This window comes from Malus domestica, chromosome 11 (assembly GCF_042453785.1).
Source record: "Malus domestica chromosome 11, GDT2T_hap1".
Classification (NCBI taxonomy): Eukaryota; Viridiplantae; Streptophyta; class Magnoliopsida; order Rosales; family Rosaceae; genus Malus; species Malus domestica.
This window is the reverse complement of record NC_091671.1, coordinates 34,193,173-34,208,386: the sequence shown is the minus strand read 5'-3', so window position 1 is coordinate 34,208,386 and position 15,214 is coordinate 34,193,173. Positions and strand designations below refer to the sequence as shown.

At 37.6% G+C, this 15,214-nt stretch overlaps 1 protein-coding gene across 1 annotated transcript; it reads left to right on the top strand.

Moving 5' to 3' along the window:
• Positions 1-125: 125 nt before the first annotated feature.
• LOC103436300 (uncharacterized) lies at positions 126-2,864 on the top strand. Its single transcript, XM_008374725.3, has one exon. The coding sequence runs from the start codon at positions 126-128 to the stop codon at positions 2,862-2,864; it is 2,739 nt and encodes a 912-aa protein (XP_008372947.3).
• Positions 2,865-15,214: the final 12,350 nt, after the last annotated feature.

The window sequence follows — 15,214 nt, the reverse complement described above, 5'->3', positions numbered from 1 at the left end:
TAGTCCTACGTAGAAATATCTTCACACGCTATTTCCACTTCATATACCAATCACATCCCCTTTCGTTCTTGTTCTTCATCGTCTTTCTCCAAATCCCACTGATTTAGTCCATGACCAAAGAATCCATGGCTGTCTTTCTCATGTTCTTCTTTCTTTTCTTCGCCACCTCTTCTGCAGCCTCTTCTAAATTCGATCTCCAAACAGCTTACCCTGACCACTGTGCTTCATTTGTTCCCCAGTCTACCCCGAAAGGAGACGCGCAAGGACCGCCCGACCAACACCGCCACACAGGTTACTACACCCGTGGCGGTGGCAGTGACGTTCTTAGTCTTAGCTCATTGTATTATCCTAACGAAAACTCTGTTCAATTCGTTATCAAGAGCATTAGAGAAACTGATGTTCAAGGCCTGATCAAGCTTCAAGGGAGTTTGATATTTCCGAGAGATGCGTTTTACTTTGTGGGAAGTACTTCCACCACAAGTAAGATGTCCTCATCTCGATCAGTTCTTCGTCCAAGAAGATCAATAAGTGTTACACTTGGTGGGTTCTGGTCACAATCTTCCGGGAAGCTTTGTATGGTTGGTTCGGGTTATGATTACTTGGAAGGACGCAGTTATTTGCATCACATTCATTCTGTTCTTAAGCTCTACAATTTCGCGAACTCCACTAAAGCCACTAGTTTGATTAGCGGAACCTTAGAGAGCATGAACACTTCCGAGAATGATGCAGATTATTTCGAACCAATCTCTATTTTGATGCTTCCTAGCATGAACTACCAGTACACTCTGATTTCAAATAAATCTGAGACCATCAGTACTTCCGGTGGAACTGATAGTTCCAATCCCACAAGTTCCTTGAATAGAAAGAGATTTTGTTCTGTACTCTCAAACGAAGTGCCATACCATGCATTTGATCTCAAATACTCAAGCCGTTGCGTATCTGCGAACAACTGCACTCCAGTTGCTGCGTCTAGTTTGCCTCGGTTTATGTTCTTGAAGCTTACTGAATGTTTGGAGGATACACGAAGGTTGAGAGTCCTGGTGGAATTTGAAGACAGCAGCAACTTCTGGTATCGAACGTTCGATCCCAATACAACACTGGTTGGGGAAGGCTCATGGGATGCAGAGAAAAATCAGCTATCTTTTGTTGCATGTCAATTCTTGGTTGCAGCAGGCTCTTGGAACAATACTAGCGTCGGTGATTGTTCAATAAGATTGAGCTTGCGATTTTCAGCTGTTTGGACAATCGGAAACAGTAGTAGCATGGTGGGGAAGATTTGGAGCAACAAAACTGTGACAGAGTCGGGTTACTTTGAAAAGATCACGTTCGAAAGTCTTGAGGATGACATGGGAAGGACTCTGATTCCAGGCGCGAAGTATGAGTACACGAAAATCAACACCGTAAACAAGTTGTGCCCGAAAAAGGAGACTGCTCGTGGCAAGACTAATGTGTACGCGGATCCGTTTTCTTATGAAATGAGATTTGATGTGTCAGCTAAGAATTCTGAAGGACAAGTTGCATGGGGCAGTTCTGTCCCGATTTCTGTTGGGGATCAATTTTATCAGGCGTATCAGTATTCGATTGCAAGCGCTGAAGATGAAGATGAATCTACAGCTCCTGAGAGATACAGCTTCAACCACAGCAAAGCGTACAATATTAGCTACAAAATAAGCATCAACCGGCTATCTGATGCAAAGTTTGGAAATCAATCAGTTTTAAACGAAATGCAAATCTTTGCCGAAGGGATCTATGATGAAACCGAAGGCAGCCTGTGCATGGTAGGCTGCAGAAAACTGGCCTCAAAGGGTCAGCAGCCAACAAATGACTCTGTAGATTGCGAGATTGCTGTCAACTTTCAGTTCCCTACAACAAACCCAACCAAGAGTTCGGGTCTCATCAAGGGCAGCGTAAAAAGCACACGAAAAAAGTCCGACCCTCTTCATTTTGAAACTTGGGATTTAACCTCAGCTTCCTTTACCCTCGGCGAAGAAAGGCTGTCCATTTGGAGGATGGATGTGGAGATCATATTGGTTCTTATATCCACCACGCTGGCGTGCTTCTTTGTGGCGCGACAACTCTTCCATGTGAAAAAGTATCCAGATGTTATTCCCTCCATTTCCATTTTCATGCTACTAATTCTAACTCTTGGCTACATGATACCCCTTATGCTAAACTTTGAAGCCATGTTCACAAATAGCACCAACCGCCAAAATGTGCTCCTTGGAACCGGAGGATGGCTTAAAGTTAATGAGGTAATTGTGAGGGTGATAACAATGGTAGCGCTCTTGCTGCAAATCCGTCTTCTGCAGCTAACTTGGTCAGCAAGATCAAAAAATGGAAATCGCAATGAGCTCTGGCTCATGGAGAAGAAGACTCTCTTTGTTGCCTTACTACTATATGTTGCAGGGGCTTTCGCCATTTTGCTTCTGCATAAACAGATTTGGAAGAAGAGCAACTACGCCGAGCACTCAATTTTCAGCATTGCCTTCAAATCTTACTCCGGTTTGGTTATGGACGGTTTTTTGATGCCTCAAATTGTGCTCAATATGTTCTGCAAGTCAAAAGAAAATGCTCTATCCATTTGGTTCTACGTAGGAACAACTTTTGTTCGAGCGCTGCCACATGCATACGATCTTTACAGAGCTCACAACTTTGCTCATCCCCAATTCAACGAGTTGTACCAATATGCAAGCCCTGCAGCAGATTTTTACTCCACTTCTTGGGATGTCATAATTCCTTTTGGGGGTTTAGTGTTTGCTGGTATCATTTTCTTGCAGCAGAAGTTTGGGGGTCGTTGCTTTCTCCCCAAAAAGTTGATAGAGTTGGGTGAATATGAGAAGGTCCCTACTATTACCGAAGGGTAATTTAATCTTCTCTTGTCTGTACTTTATGTATCATGTTTTAGCGTTTTTTTCCCTTTTTTTCTTTTATCTTTCTTTCTGTTTGTAATATGTTGAACTTGTAAGCTATAATGTGTGCATTTTCATTTTTCTATAAGATAAGAAAACAATATTTGCTTCGTCACAGGACTGGAAACGGTGTGTGACAGTGTTAATGCAAACATGTCTCGAGTATACAATGAAACCTAGGTTTTCGATCATGTTTGCGCACACATTCTAGAGATTTTCGATAAGAAAACAAAAACAAAACTAGCGAGAAAAACGTGAAAGACATGGAGAAAGAGAGAAGCGCAAGTTTAGAGGTGCTTAGAATAAATTTTGGATGTGAGATATCTGCAGAATAGTTGCAGGCAGAACCAGCAGCATTCCACAGAGTTCTTTGCATCCTTTCTAAATAGTGTTCATTTTTTGTCACTTTATTTTTCTTTTACAAAGCGGTATTCTAATATACTCTAGTTAACGGGGAAGAGATTCAAACCAACTGATCTAAAACCTACATATGCAGGTTTGATGCTGTTAGAGCAGTTATGTTTTTATTTAAATATTTTAAATATATTTATGATTTGTTTTATTACAAACATTGAACATAAAACGTAAATTGTTATTAACCTTATAAATTGTCATTAACTTTATTATCTGATCAGGATCATTAATTCACTAGAAACGTGAGAAGGCTTCTCACCTTAAAGATGAGATTCTTTCTCTGAATAGAAAAAAGATCAAATCTATTGTTACATAATTTTTTATTCCGTTGTGATTTGGACATTTTGATTTAGTTTTCTTCTGCATTGATTACTTGTAGCTTGCTTTCCCTTAAATCATTTTCATCCCCCAATGTCTCTTTTATTATATATATATATATATATATATATATATATATATATATATATATCATTTACATCCCCCAACGTCTCTTTTATTATATATATATATATATATATATATATATATATATATATATCATTTACATCCCCCAATGTCTCTTTTATTATATATATATATATATATATATATATATCATTTACATCCTCCAACGTCTCTTTTATCATAGATACATACATATATATAAGTCCAGAGAATCTAAAAAAAAGGATAATAAGAAAAAAGACAAGTTTTACAAATATTGAGTTAATAGCAACATATCGAAAGGGTGTGAGTTAGAAGGTTTTTCTGTTGTGCAAGGAAGAACCTTATCAGAAGAAGGTTCTGGCCTGTTTCATCATGGGGACGATGTAGTGTTTGTGAATTGCTTGCACACTTTGGGTAGAGCCGCGCAACGTCTTAAAGAGAGCAACTTAGTCCGTGACTCATCCCAAGAATCATTCACCACTTAAGACTTCTACATTTTTTGGGTAACTTCGTTTCTTTCTGTTTTAGATTCAACAATTTTAAGACGTATTCAATCTGCCATGCATTATAAGGCAAATCTTGTTGAAAAGCAATTGATTGCAATGCTATCAGAAATCAACGTAGTTGATGGATCCGAGGGGTGGTGAGTGGACACTGGCGCTTCTCGCCATGTTTGTTATGATCGTTCCCTTTTTCAATACCTATTTTGTGGCTGAGGGAAGGAAGGTGTTGTTGGGTGATTCACACTCAACTGATGTTGCTGGTACTGGATAGATGGAGCTGAGGTTCACCTCTGGAAAAATCATGATACTAAAAGAAGTGATGCACGCTTCAGCGATAAGGAAGAATCTGGTCTAAGGCTTTCTTCTTAACAAGGCTGGATTCACTCAAAGCATTGGAGCAGATACGTATTCTCTCACTAAAAATGGGGTTTTTGTGGGAAAGGGACATGCTACTGATGGGATGTTTAAATTGAATGTTGATGAAATGTCTACTTCTACTTACATGTTGTCTTCTTTTAATACTTGGCATGCTAGACTTTGTCATGTTAACAAACGCTTGGTTAAGAACATGAGTAACTTAGGTTTTTTACCTAACTTATCATCGAATGATTTTGAAAAATATGAATATTGTAGTCAAGCTAAAATCACTAGAACTTCACATAAATCTGTCAATAGAGAATCTAAACCACTTGATTTAATTCGTTCTGATATATGCGAATTTGATAAAGTGCTAACTAGAAATGGAAAACGTTATTTTATTACCTTATTTGATGATTGTTCGAATTACTGTTTTGTCTATCTTATGAAAAATAAAAGTGAAGCTATTGACATGTTCAAAACTTTCTTGACTGAAGTTGAAAATCAATTTAATCGTAAGATTAAAAGATTTCGTAATGATAGAGGACAAGAATATGAATCTACTGAATTTGTTAATTTGTTTAAGTCTCATGAAATTATTCATGAAACTACTACTCCTTATTCTCCTAAAATGAATGGTAAAGCGGAAAGAAAAAATTAAACTCTTTGTGAATTGACTGTTGCTACTTTGCTTAGTTCTGGAGCTGATTTTTATTGGTGGGGTGAAATTGTGTTGACTGTATGTTATGTGTTAAATAGAATCCCTAACTAAAAAACAAATATTTCTCCTTATGAAATTTGGAAAAATAAGAAACCAAATGTGTTGCATTTCAAAACTTGGGGTTGTTTAGCTTATGTTCGTAAACCTGATCCAAAAAGATCGAAATTGGCTAGTAGAGCATATGAATGTGTTTTTATTGGTTATGCATGTAATAGCAAATCATATAGATTTTATGATTTGAAAAACCATGTCATAATTAAGTCACTTGATGCTGATTTTTATGATAATAAATTTCCTTTTAATCTTCGAAATAGTGGGGGTTCTAATTCTTCTAAAACTTATGAACCTACTATTGTAGAACATAGTCAATCTACATTAGAACCTAGGAAAAGTAAAAGAGCTCGAATAGCTAAAGATTTTGGGCCTGATTTTCACGTATATAACTTATAAGAAGATCCTAATACAATTCAAGAAGCTTTAACTTCTTTAGATGCAAATTTGTTGCAAGAAGCTATAAATGATGAAATGGACCCCTTGAGTCAAATCAAACTTGGCATTTGGTGGATCTTCCACTTGGTTGCAAAACAATAGGTTGCAAATGGATTCTTAAAAGAAAATTAAAACCTGACGGTTCAGTTGAAAAATTCAAAGCCCGACTTGTTGCCAAAGGCTATAGACAAGGGGAAAATATTGATTTCTTTGATACTTATTCACCTGTGACTAGAATGACTTCTATTCGTGTATTGTTTGCTTTAGCTTCTATTCATGATCTTGTTGTGCACCAAATGGATGTTAAAACAGCTTTCTTAAATGGTGAATTAGAGGAAGAAATATATATGGATCAACCATAGGGTTTTATTATTCCACGACAAGAAAATAAAGTTTACAAGTTAGATAAGTCACTTTATGGATTGAAACAGGCTCCTAAACAATGGCATGCGAGATTTGATAGTTTGGTTACTTCGAATGGTTTTAAAATAAATGAAAGTGATAAATGCATCTATTATAAGTCTGAAAATAATATATGCACTATAATATGCCTATATGTGGATGGTCTGCTTATTTTTGGTTCGAATATTTATGTTGTAAATAATGTCAAAACTTTGTTATGTGCTAATTTTGATATGAAAGACTTGGGTGAAGCTAGTGTAATACTTGGTTTGAAAATAACTAGGTCCGAACATGGTTCTCTTTAGATCAATCTCACTACATAGAAATTTTTTTTAAGAAAGCATAATTATTTTGATTATAAACCAGTATGTACTCCTTATGATCCTAGTGTAAAATTGTTCAAGAACACTGGTGACAGTGTTACACAATCTGAGTGTGCGAGCATTATTGGTAGTCTTCGTTATGCTACTAATTGCACTAGGCCTGATATATCTTATGCCGTAGGCGTTTTATGTAGGTTTACTAGCAGGCCCAATTTGGAGCATTGGCATGCTATAGAGAAGCTTATGAGATACCTTAAAAGGACGATGAATTTAAGATTACACTATGAGAAGTTTCCCGCTGTCCTAGAAGGTTATCTTAACTACAAGGAAGTGCTTCATAGAAATCAAGAAATATGCAGACTAAGAAAGCTTAAAGAAGAAGGAAATCGAAGAATTTCTCAATATATTTTTGTAACTGTTTTTGTTATACACCGACATTCCCAAATACAAGAGGAAAGTAACTATTTATACTACTCTATATGTGCACATGTTCTGCACATGTACAATGATGACCTGGCATATTATTTACTTATCCAATACCCCCCCTCAATCTTAGCTTGGATAACCAAGCTTAAGATTGAAACAGTGACGAAGAAAATCTGGACCATGAAGACCTTTGGTGAGCACATCGGAAATCTGAGCTTTAGTACACACATATTCAACAGATAAGTCACCTTTTTGAACTCGTTCACGGACAAAGTGAAAATCCGTTTCCAAGTGCTTGATTCGAGAGTGTTGAACTGGATTTAAACTCAAAGAAATTGCAGATTGATTATCGCAATACACCACTGGAGGAGTGGATAAAACCTCATGTAAATCCTTGAGAATGAGACGGATCCAGGCAATATCAGCTGTGGTATGTGCTAAGGCACGATATTCAGCCTCAGTCGAACTCCGAGACACAGAGGACTGCTTTTTTTATTGCCAAGAAACAGGATTAGAGCCAAGATACACAACATAACCAGTGATAGATCTCCGAGTGTTCAAATCTGCAGCCCAATCCGAATCACTATATGCAGTTACAGACACAGAACTCCCAGAAGTATAAGTCAAGCCACACTGAATAGTCCTTTGCAAATATCGAAGTATTCTTTTGACCATAGCAAAGTGTACATCAGTAGGAGCATTCATATATTGACATACAGTATTCACAGCAAAGGTAATGTCTAGACGTCTAAATGTAAGGTACTGTAGAGCCCCAACCAAACTTCGATATAGAGTAGGATCAGTGAGTAAGGTACCTTCAGTAGAAAGAACCTGATTATGAGGCTTACAGGGTGTGGAGCACGGCTTACAATCATCCATGCCAGCCTTGTGAATCAGATCAAGCACATATTTGGCTTGATTGATAAACATATCCCCATTTGTCTTATAAGTAACCTAGAGGCCAAGGAAATAGGCTAACTTGCCTATATCTGTAAGATCAAATACTTCACTGAGAGCTGTGATCACAGATTGTATCAACTGGGAATTAGAACCTGTAATTATGATGTCATCTACGTAGAGAATTAAAATGATCACATGAGCTCATTCGAGTTTAACAAATAGACTAGAATCTGACAGAAAAGCTTCAAATCCAATAGCCTGCAAATAGTTAGTAAATTTGGCATTCCAAGCTCGGGGAGCTTGTTTTAAACCATAAAGAGAATTAACTAATTTGCAAACGTGAATAGGAAACTGAGGATTGACAAAACCTTGGGGTTGCTTCATATAAATTTCTTCCTGCAATTCCTCGTGAAGAAAAGCGTTCTTCACATCAAGTTGTCGAAGATCCCAATGATGTGTAGCGGCTAGTGCTAAGATTATACGAACCATAGTATGTCGAACCACAAGACTGAATGTTTCTGTATAATCCAGCCCCTTTTCCTGATTAAATCCCTTGGTAACCAAGCGTGCTTTATATCGGGAAACAGAGCCATCACTATTCCTTTTTATTTTATACACCTACTTGCTACCAATGACATTCTTATCACATGAATTAGGAACAAGTGACCAGGTACCTTGTGCTTGAAGAGCATCAAACTCATCCTGCATTGCCCTTTGCCACTGGGGAATATGAGATGTTTGTTTGAAAGTAGACGGTTCTGAAGCATCCAGAATATCAGCAACAAAGGTGAAACCCCCTGAGAAGTGATCATCATCCTCAAGAGTCAAAGACTGCATTTCTGGAAATATAGCTGTTAAGGCCGAGTAGTATTTTCTGGTTATGGTACCAGTTCTTAACCGTGTTTGAATTCCTTGTGAAATAGATGTATTACCTGTGCGAGGAGAACTAGAAGAACTGAGAGGAGGTAACTCAACTTGGACAAGCAACATAAGGCTGGAAAGAGTAGCATGCGTAGTAGGGTCCTGTGCATTTTCCAAAGAGCTCGAAGAAACATGATGCTGGGATGTAGAACCAAGTGATGGAGTGACTGAAACTCGTGGAGAAGCATTGCTGGAATCAAGACTAGAAGAATGATCCATTAAAGAAGGTAACTGTACAATAATAGGACTTGCAGTACTACTTTGACCTGAAGACATGGAAGAAGTAACATATGTAGCAATTGAACCAACATGTCTATAAGGAAATATAGTTTCATCATGAATGACATGACGAGAAATAAGAACTTTCCCAGTGGATATACTGTAGCAGATAACACCTTTATAACCTGGTGAATATCCCAAAAACACACATTAGGTTGATCGAGGCTGCAACTTATTAGTATTGTAGGGCCGAAGATAAGGATAAATGGTAGAACCAAAAACTTTGAGATTAGCTATGTCTGGTTTCTTGCCAAACAACTTCCCGAAAGGTGAAATCATATTAAGACCCTTACATGGCATCCTATTAATAAAAAAGGCAGCATGATTGACTGCATAAGACCAAAACTTGTGAGGTAACTTGGCCACAGATAGCAATGTAATAGCTGTTTCAATAAGATGTCGATGCTTCCGCTTAGCTAATCCATTCTGCTGAGGTGTGTAAGGACAAGAGATAAAATGTAATATAACATATGTTGCCAAAAATTCTTTGAAAGCATGACTAAGAAATTCTCCACCACCATCAGATTGTAACACTTTAACTCTAGTATGAAATTGATTCTCAATATATGCACAGAATTTGACAAAGGAACCAAAAACTTCTGATTTATTCATAATAGGAAAAATCCATACAAATCGAGTAGCTTCATCTATAAAAGACAAATAATATCGAAACCCTTCAACTGAAACAACTGGAGAAGGGCCCCATACATCACTGTGTACTTTGTAAAAGGGAATATCTACTCTATCAATCCTATCAGAAAAAGGAAGTCTACTCATTTTCCCATCAAGACAATGAGAACAAAGTTTGACATTTTCATCAGAAGTAACAACTATATTTGATTCTCTGAGCATAGTTTTCAATGTCATTAGAAGGATGACCACAACGCTGATGCCACAAGGAAGATGTCACAGACTGTCCCAAATAAGCAGAACCCGCACCTTGATCCAGTAAAGTGGGAAAAATATGCATAGGGACTCGAAACAGCTCATGATTGCTACTCTTTCCGTGGTGGAGGATCGCCCCAGTTGCCTTGTCTTGCACAAAAAACTGAATATCACCACAGATAAACCAACTATGATTGTCTTTGCACAACTTTTTAACAGACAACAGATTCACAGTCAACATTGGCACATGTAAAATGTTCTTAAGATGTAAAACATGAGAAGGAGTTTGCACAGTGCCATGACCAATATTTTGAACTTTCAAACCTTCACCATTGCCCACTATTATCTTCTCGGATCCTGCATAAGGTGTAGATTGAGCAAGGACTGTCAAATCGGGTGTCATGTGGTGAGAAGCACCAGTATCAAGAATCCAAGAATCTCCATTTGCAATCACAGCAGAAGATTGTGCATTCATAGCTGGAAAACCAGGTGGAGATGACATAGAGGGAGAGGTAAACTGTGTAGACTGATTGTAGTGCACAAACTGAGGAGACTGACTGTTATGCACATACTGAGGAGGTTGATTGTTATTCAAAAACTGAGATTGAGAAGAGACCAATCCCATATTAGCTTGAGAAGACACAGGAAAACCTTGATATGCATAGTTAGCAGATAAGGAATGAGGAGGTTGAGCGCCTTGATAAGCATAATTGCCTCTATGTCGACAGTTTAATGCAATATGACCACGCTTGCCACAAATTTGACACTCTTGTACAGACTGTCCACCATCATTTCTATAAAGACAGGTAACAGCAACATGACCTTTGCGAGAGCATATTTGACACTCAGGGACAAGATCAAACCTGTTAGAAGTATTGCCCGACCATGATTGCCAATTTGGACCAGATCTGGAATTATTGAACCTTGGTTTATAACCTCCATTACCTCGAGGTCTATAGGTATTCATACCAAACATTCTGCCATTCTGATTCAAGCCTGAAAAACTATTCGACTGAAATTGATTACCAGAAGGATAACTTGGCTGAGAAGAAGAACTACCAGAGGAGCTATACCCAATATTTGGAGAAAATTGAGGTGGTGAAGGATTAGTCGAAGAACCTGAAGATCCCCCAGTATGATTATTAGAAGAATTAGAATTCACAAACATAGCAGACATCCCCTGAACCAAAGAATTCATTCTGGCTTCAATACTCTTCTCTACACCGATTAATTGAGCGCGAAATTCCTTAAGAGTAATGGGTGACTCTCTGGCAAAAATAACAGTTCTAATTGTATCATAATCAGAAGGTAGACCTGTGAGTGCAGCAATAATAAGATCATTATTGGACACTTTCTCTCCAGCAGCCTGTAATTGATCTTTTAGTGCTTTCAACCTTAGCAGATACTTATCAATAGTATCCCCCCCTTTTTACATAGTATGTAGTTCAACTTTTAGATGATTGACACTAGCTTTAGAAATAGACATATATCGATCATGTAAGGCAATCCAGGCCTCATGAGACGTCTTACAGCCGACCACATGCTCAATTGCATCATCACTAAGGGTAGCAATCAACAAGCTTAACAATGCCATATCCATCTTAACCCAGTCCTTATACTCAGCATTAACCTTAGTAGTAACTCCTAATTCAGGAGTGAGAACAAACTTGGGAAGACATACAGAATCACCTGTGAAATGATCAAGAAGATCATATTCACACAAAACAGAGCTAAACTGAAAACTCCATTTAAGAAAATTATCATCATTCAGTTTGATCGTAAGCATACCCAGCAAACCTTCAATTTTCACTTGATTAACCATGATTGGAAGAACAAATTCACTGTAATATCAACAAATGTAACAAACACCAAAAGATAATGGAAGAACCCAGAAAAACCCAGATGAAATTTGAGTCGGTGGAAAGAACCTAGATGAAAGATGTACAAAATTAACTTCGAACACAGAATCAAGAGCAACCAATCACTATACAATTTCAAGAATCACAAACAAACTTCATCACTCGGCATCGGCCTTCAATCAATTCACTTATAGCAAGAAAACCCAAAATTCACAACAAATTGGCATCGACCTTTCATGAACACAGCATATAAATCGTCAATTCAACAGAAACTATGGCATCGACCTTCAATTAAAAAAAAAAAACTCCAGATCTAAGCAAAATTCTTGAGAATTTGTGAAACAATATCACCTTATCACCAACCGAAGGAACGAAAAAAAAAAAAGAAACCACCTTATTACCAACCGAAGCAGCGAAACCCAGAAACCAGACCCATTGCGCAAGCAAGACCGGCTCTGATACCATCTTAACTACAAGGAAGTGCTTCATAGAAATCAAGAAATATGTAGACTAAGAAAGCTTAAAGAAGAAGGAAACCGAAGAATTTCTCAATATATTTTTGTAATTGTTTTTGTTATACACCGACATTCCCAAATACAAGAGGAAAGTAACTATTTATACTACTCTATATGTGCACATGTTCTGCACATGTACAATGATAACCTGGCATATTATTTACTTATCCAATAGGTTATAGCGACGCTGATTGGAATACCCTTTCAGATGACTCTAGAGCCACTGGTGGATATATTTTTAGTATTGGTGGCAGGGCTGTGTCATGGAAGTCGAAGAAACAGACTCTCTTGGCTCAGTTTACTATGGAATCAGAATTAATAGCGCTAGCTACGGCAAGCGAAGAAGCAGGATGGTTGAGAAACCTACTATCAGATACCCCTTTATGGGAGAAACCGATTCCAGCAGTTTTGATCCATTGTGATAGCACAATGGCAATAGCTAAAGTGCAAAACCGTTATTATAACGGGAAAAGACGACAAATACGCCGTAAGCACAACACTGTAAGAGATTACCTCTCAAAATGAGTTGTAAGAGTGGATCATATACGGTTTGAAGAAAACTTGGCTGATCCTTTGACGAAAGGACTAGCACGAGAAAAGGTTTGGAAAACCTCAAAAGGGATGAGACTAAAGCCCTTAGAAAATTGAGTCATTTGTGATAGCAACCCAATCTATAGACTGGAGATCCCAAGAAACAGGTTCAAAGTGTAATAATAAGTCACAAGTGATATGAGTGAAGTCTTGCTAATTTTAATTTGGAAATTATTCCATGTCCAATCCCTAAGAAGCATGACATCCTGAAGTGTTTTTAGGTTGAGATTTTTTCTCTCAGTAAGATCTATACTCTATGTTGAGTGGGATATCTAGCTACAGGAATATCCTTGATAGTCTTACCTATGTGAATGTGGAAGTGAGGCCGCTTCCTATGAAATATTGGGCAAGTTTCTAGAACGTTCATTATACTGGGATACAAGCACATGACCGTAATGTGTTGGCTTTCTGAACTTCACTTTAATAAAGTTATGTGTGTGGTGTTGTCAGAGATAGAGTTCAAAACTATAAGTTACTCTAGTATAATCTGGATCACGAACACTATGTACAGGTTCAAATTGAGAAACACCTTTACTTATGCATAGCTTTATGATATGTTGCTTGATATATATTTTAAATAAAAACAAGTGGGGAATTGTTAGAGCAGTTATGTTTTTATTTAAATATTTTAAATATATTTATGATTTGTTTTATTACAAACATTGAATATAAAACATAAATTGTTATTAACCTTATAAATTGTCATTAACTTTATTATCTGATCAGGATCATTAATTCACTAGAAACGTGAGAACCCTCCGAGCATGGCCAACGGCTCTAGTTTCATTGACATGGGCACACGTCCTCACCCCTCAGATTGCTTCCTACAAAGTTCAATTCACTTAGGCCTAATAATTGGTATCTAAACTTTTTTGACAAAGCAATATTCTAAGGGCTCACTTGATAACCACTTCATTTTTCGTTTATAGTTTTCAATATAAGAAAACGTAGAAAAGTATAAGGAGAAAACAAGAGTTTGATGTGAGAGAAGGAAATAAATAAAAATGAATGAATGTAAATAAAATCTTGAAAGTGAAAACAACTTAAAATAGTTTTCGGCTTTTTTGTTGCCATTTGGTGTCCCTTATTTGTTCCTTCTACATCTATCCTATTATCATTCCGTCATCGTTGTATATCCCTTCTCCTGTGTATTTCCCCTCCACCTCTAACATTAAATTGAATTGAAAGTTAAAAATTAAAAACAAAATGGTTATCAAACATGCCTAACGTAGTCTAATATACTGGAATGGGGGTTCGAACTCGGAAGGAGGCGGGAACGCTGCTCAGCTGGCCAAACGTCCTCCTTTTTCAAACTCCAATTGGCACATAGATGCTTCTAATTTTGGTTGCATTCTGTATGGTGTGTAATTTCATGATTCAAACCGCTAATCTTTTAAACCATAGATATCAGAAACTGTTATTTCCACTCTAAAACTAGTTTGATTCAAATATTTCATGTGTGAAAGTATGAGTTTAAGAACTAAGAAGCTTGTTTTGGAGCGCAATTAGCATTTCCGATATTTTCCTTTTCCTTTGTCCCCATATTTTTGTTCTTTTATCATTCATAAAAAACCACTGTTCTAAAAATCCCCGCCTAGCGCCGCCTAGGCCCCGCCTAGGCGCTAGGCCCCAGCCCACCGCCCCGATTAATGCCTAGGCCCCAGCCCACCGCCTAGACCACCTAGGCACCCGCCTAGCCCGCCTAGGCACCCGCCTAGACCCACCTAGGTTGCAACTCACTTAGACAGAAAATACATAACTTTCATTTTGCATTTTGTTTTTTTCCAATAAATTGTAAAAGACTTGTTGCATACTTGAATGAACAAACATTATATCCTTATTTCACATGTTTTCATTATGTTCCAATACTTCATGATATATATGCATTCTATTTTGTAGTTTATGATGAAATTATATATATTTCAAATAGAAGCAGACACTTATTTACCTGAAATATGATAGATTTACTTAAATCCGCCTAGTCCGCCTAGGCTCCCGCCTAGCCGCCTAGGCGCTAGGCTCCAGCCCGCCGCTCGACTAGCGCCTAGCGACTTTTAGAACCTTGTAAAAAACAAAATGCAGCTTGGGTTTCACAGTCTTGAGTTTTGTTTGTTCTTGTCTTTGAAAATTGTCATAAACTCCTCATTCTCTTTGAATCTGTCACCAAAGCGACTTTGATGTGTTAAGCACGTAAAACAATTGAAACATTGCAGTAACTTTACATTGAATTTCTCTGTGGTCTTCTTCTTGTTCATCTTCCTCCCAAGTGTACAGAAAGAACCACTAGTCTTATG

Bases quoted from the DNA above. Each gene is read 5' to 3' on its own strand.
- LOC103436300 (XM_008374725.3), top strand. From the start codon at position 126: ATGGCTGTCTTTCTCATGTTCTTCTTTCTTTTCTTCGCCACCTCTTCT.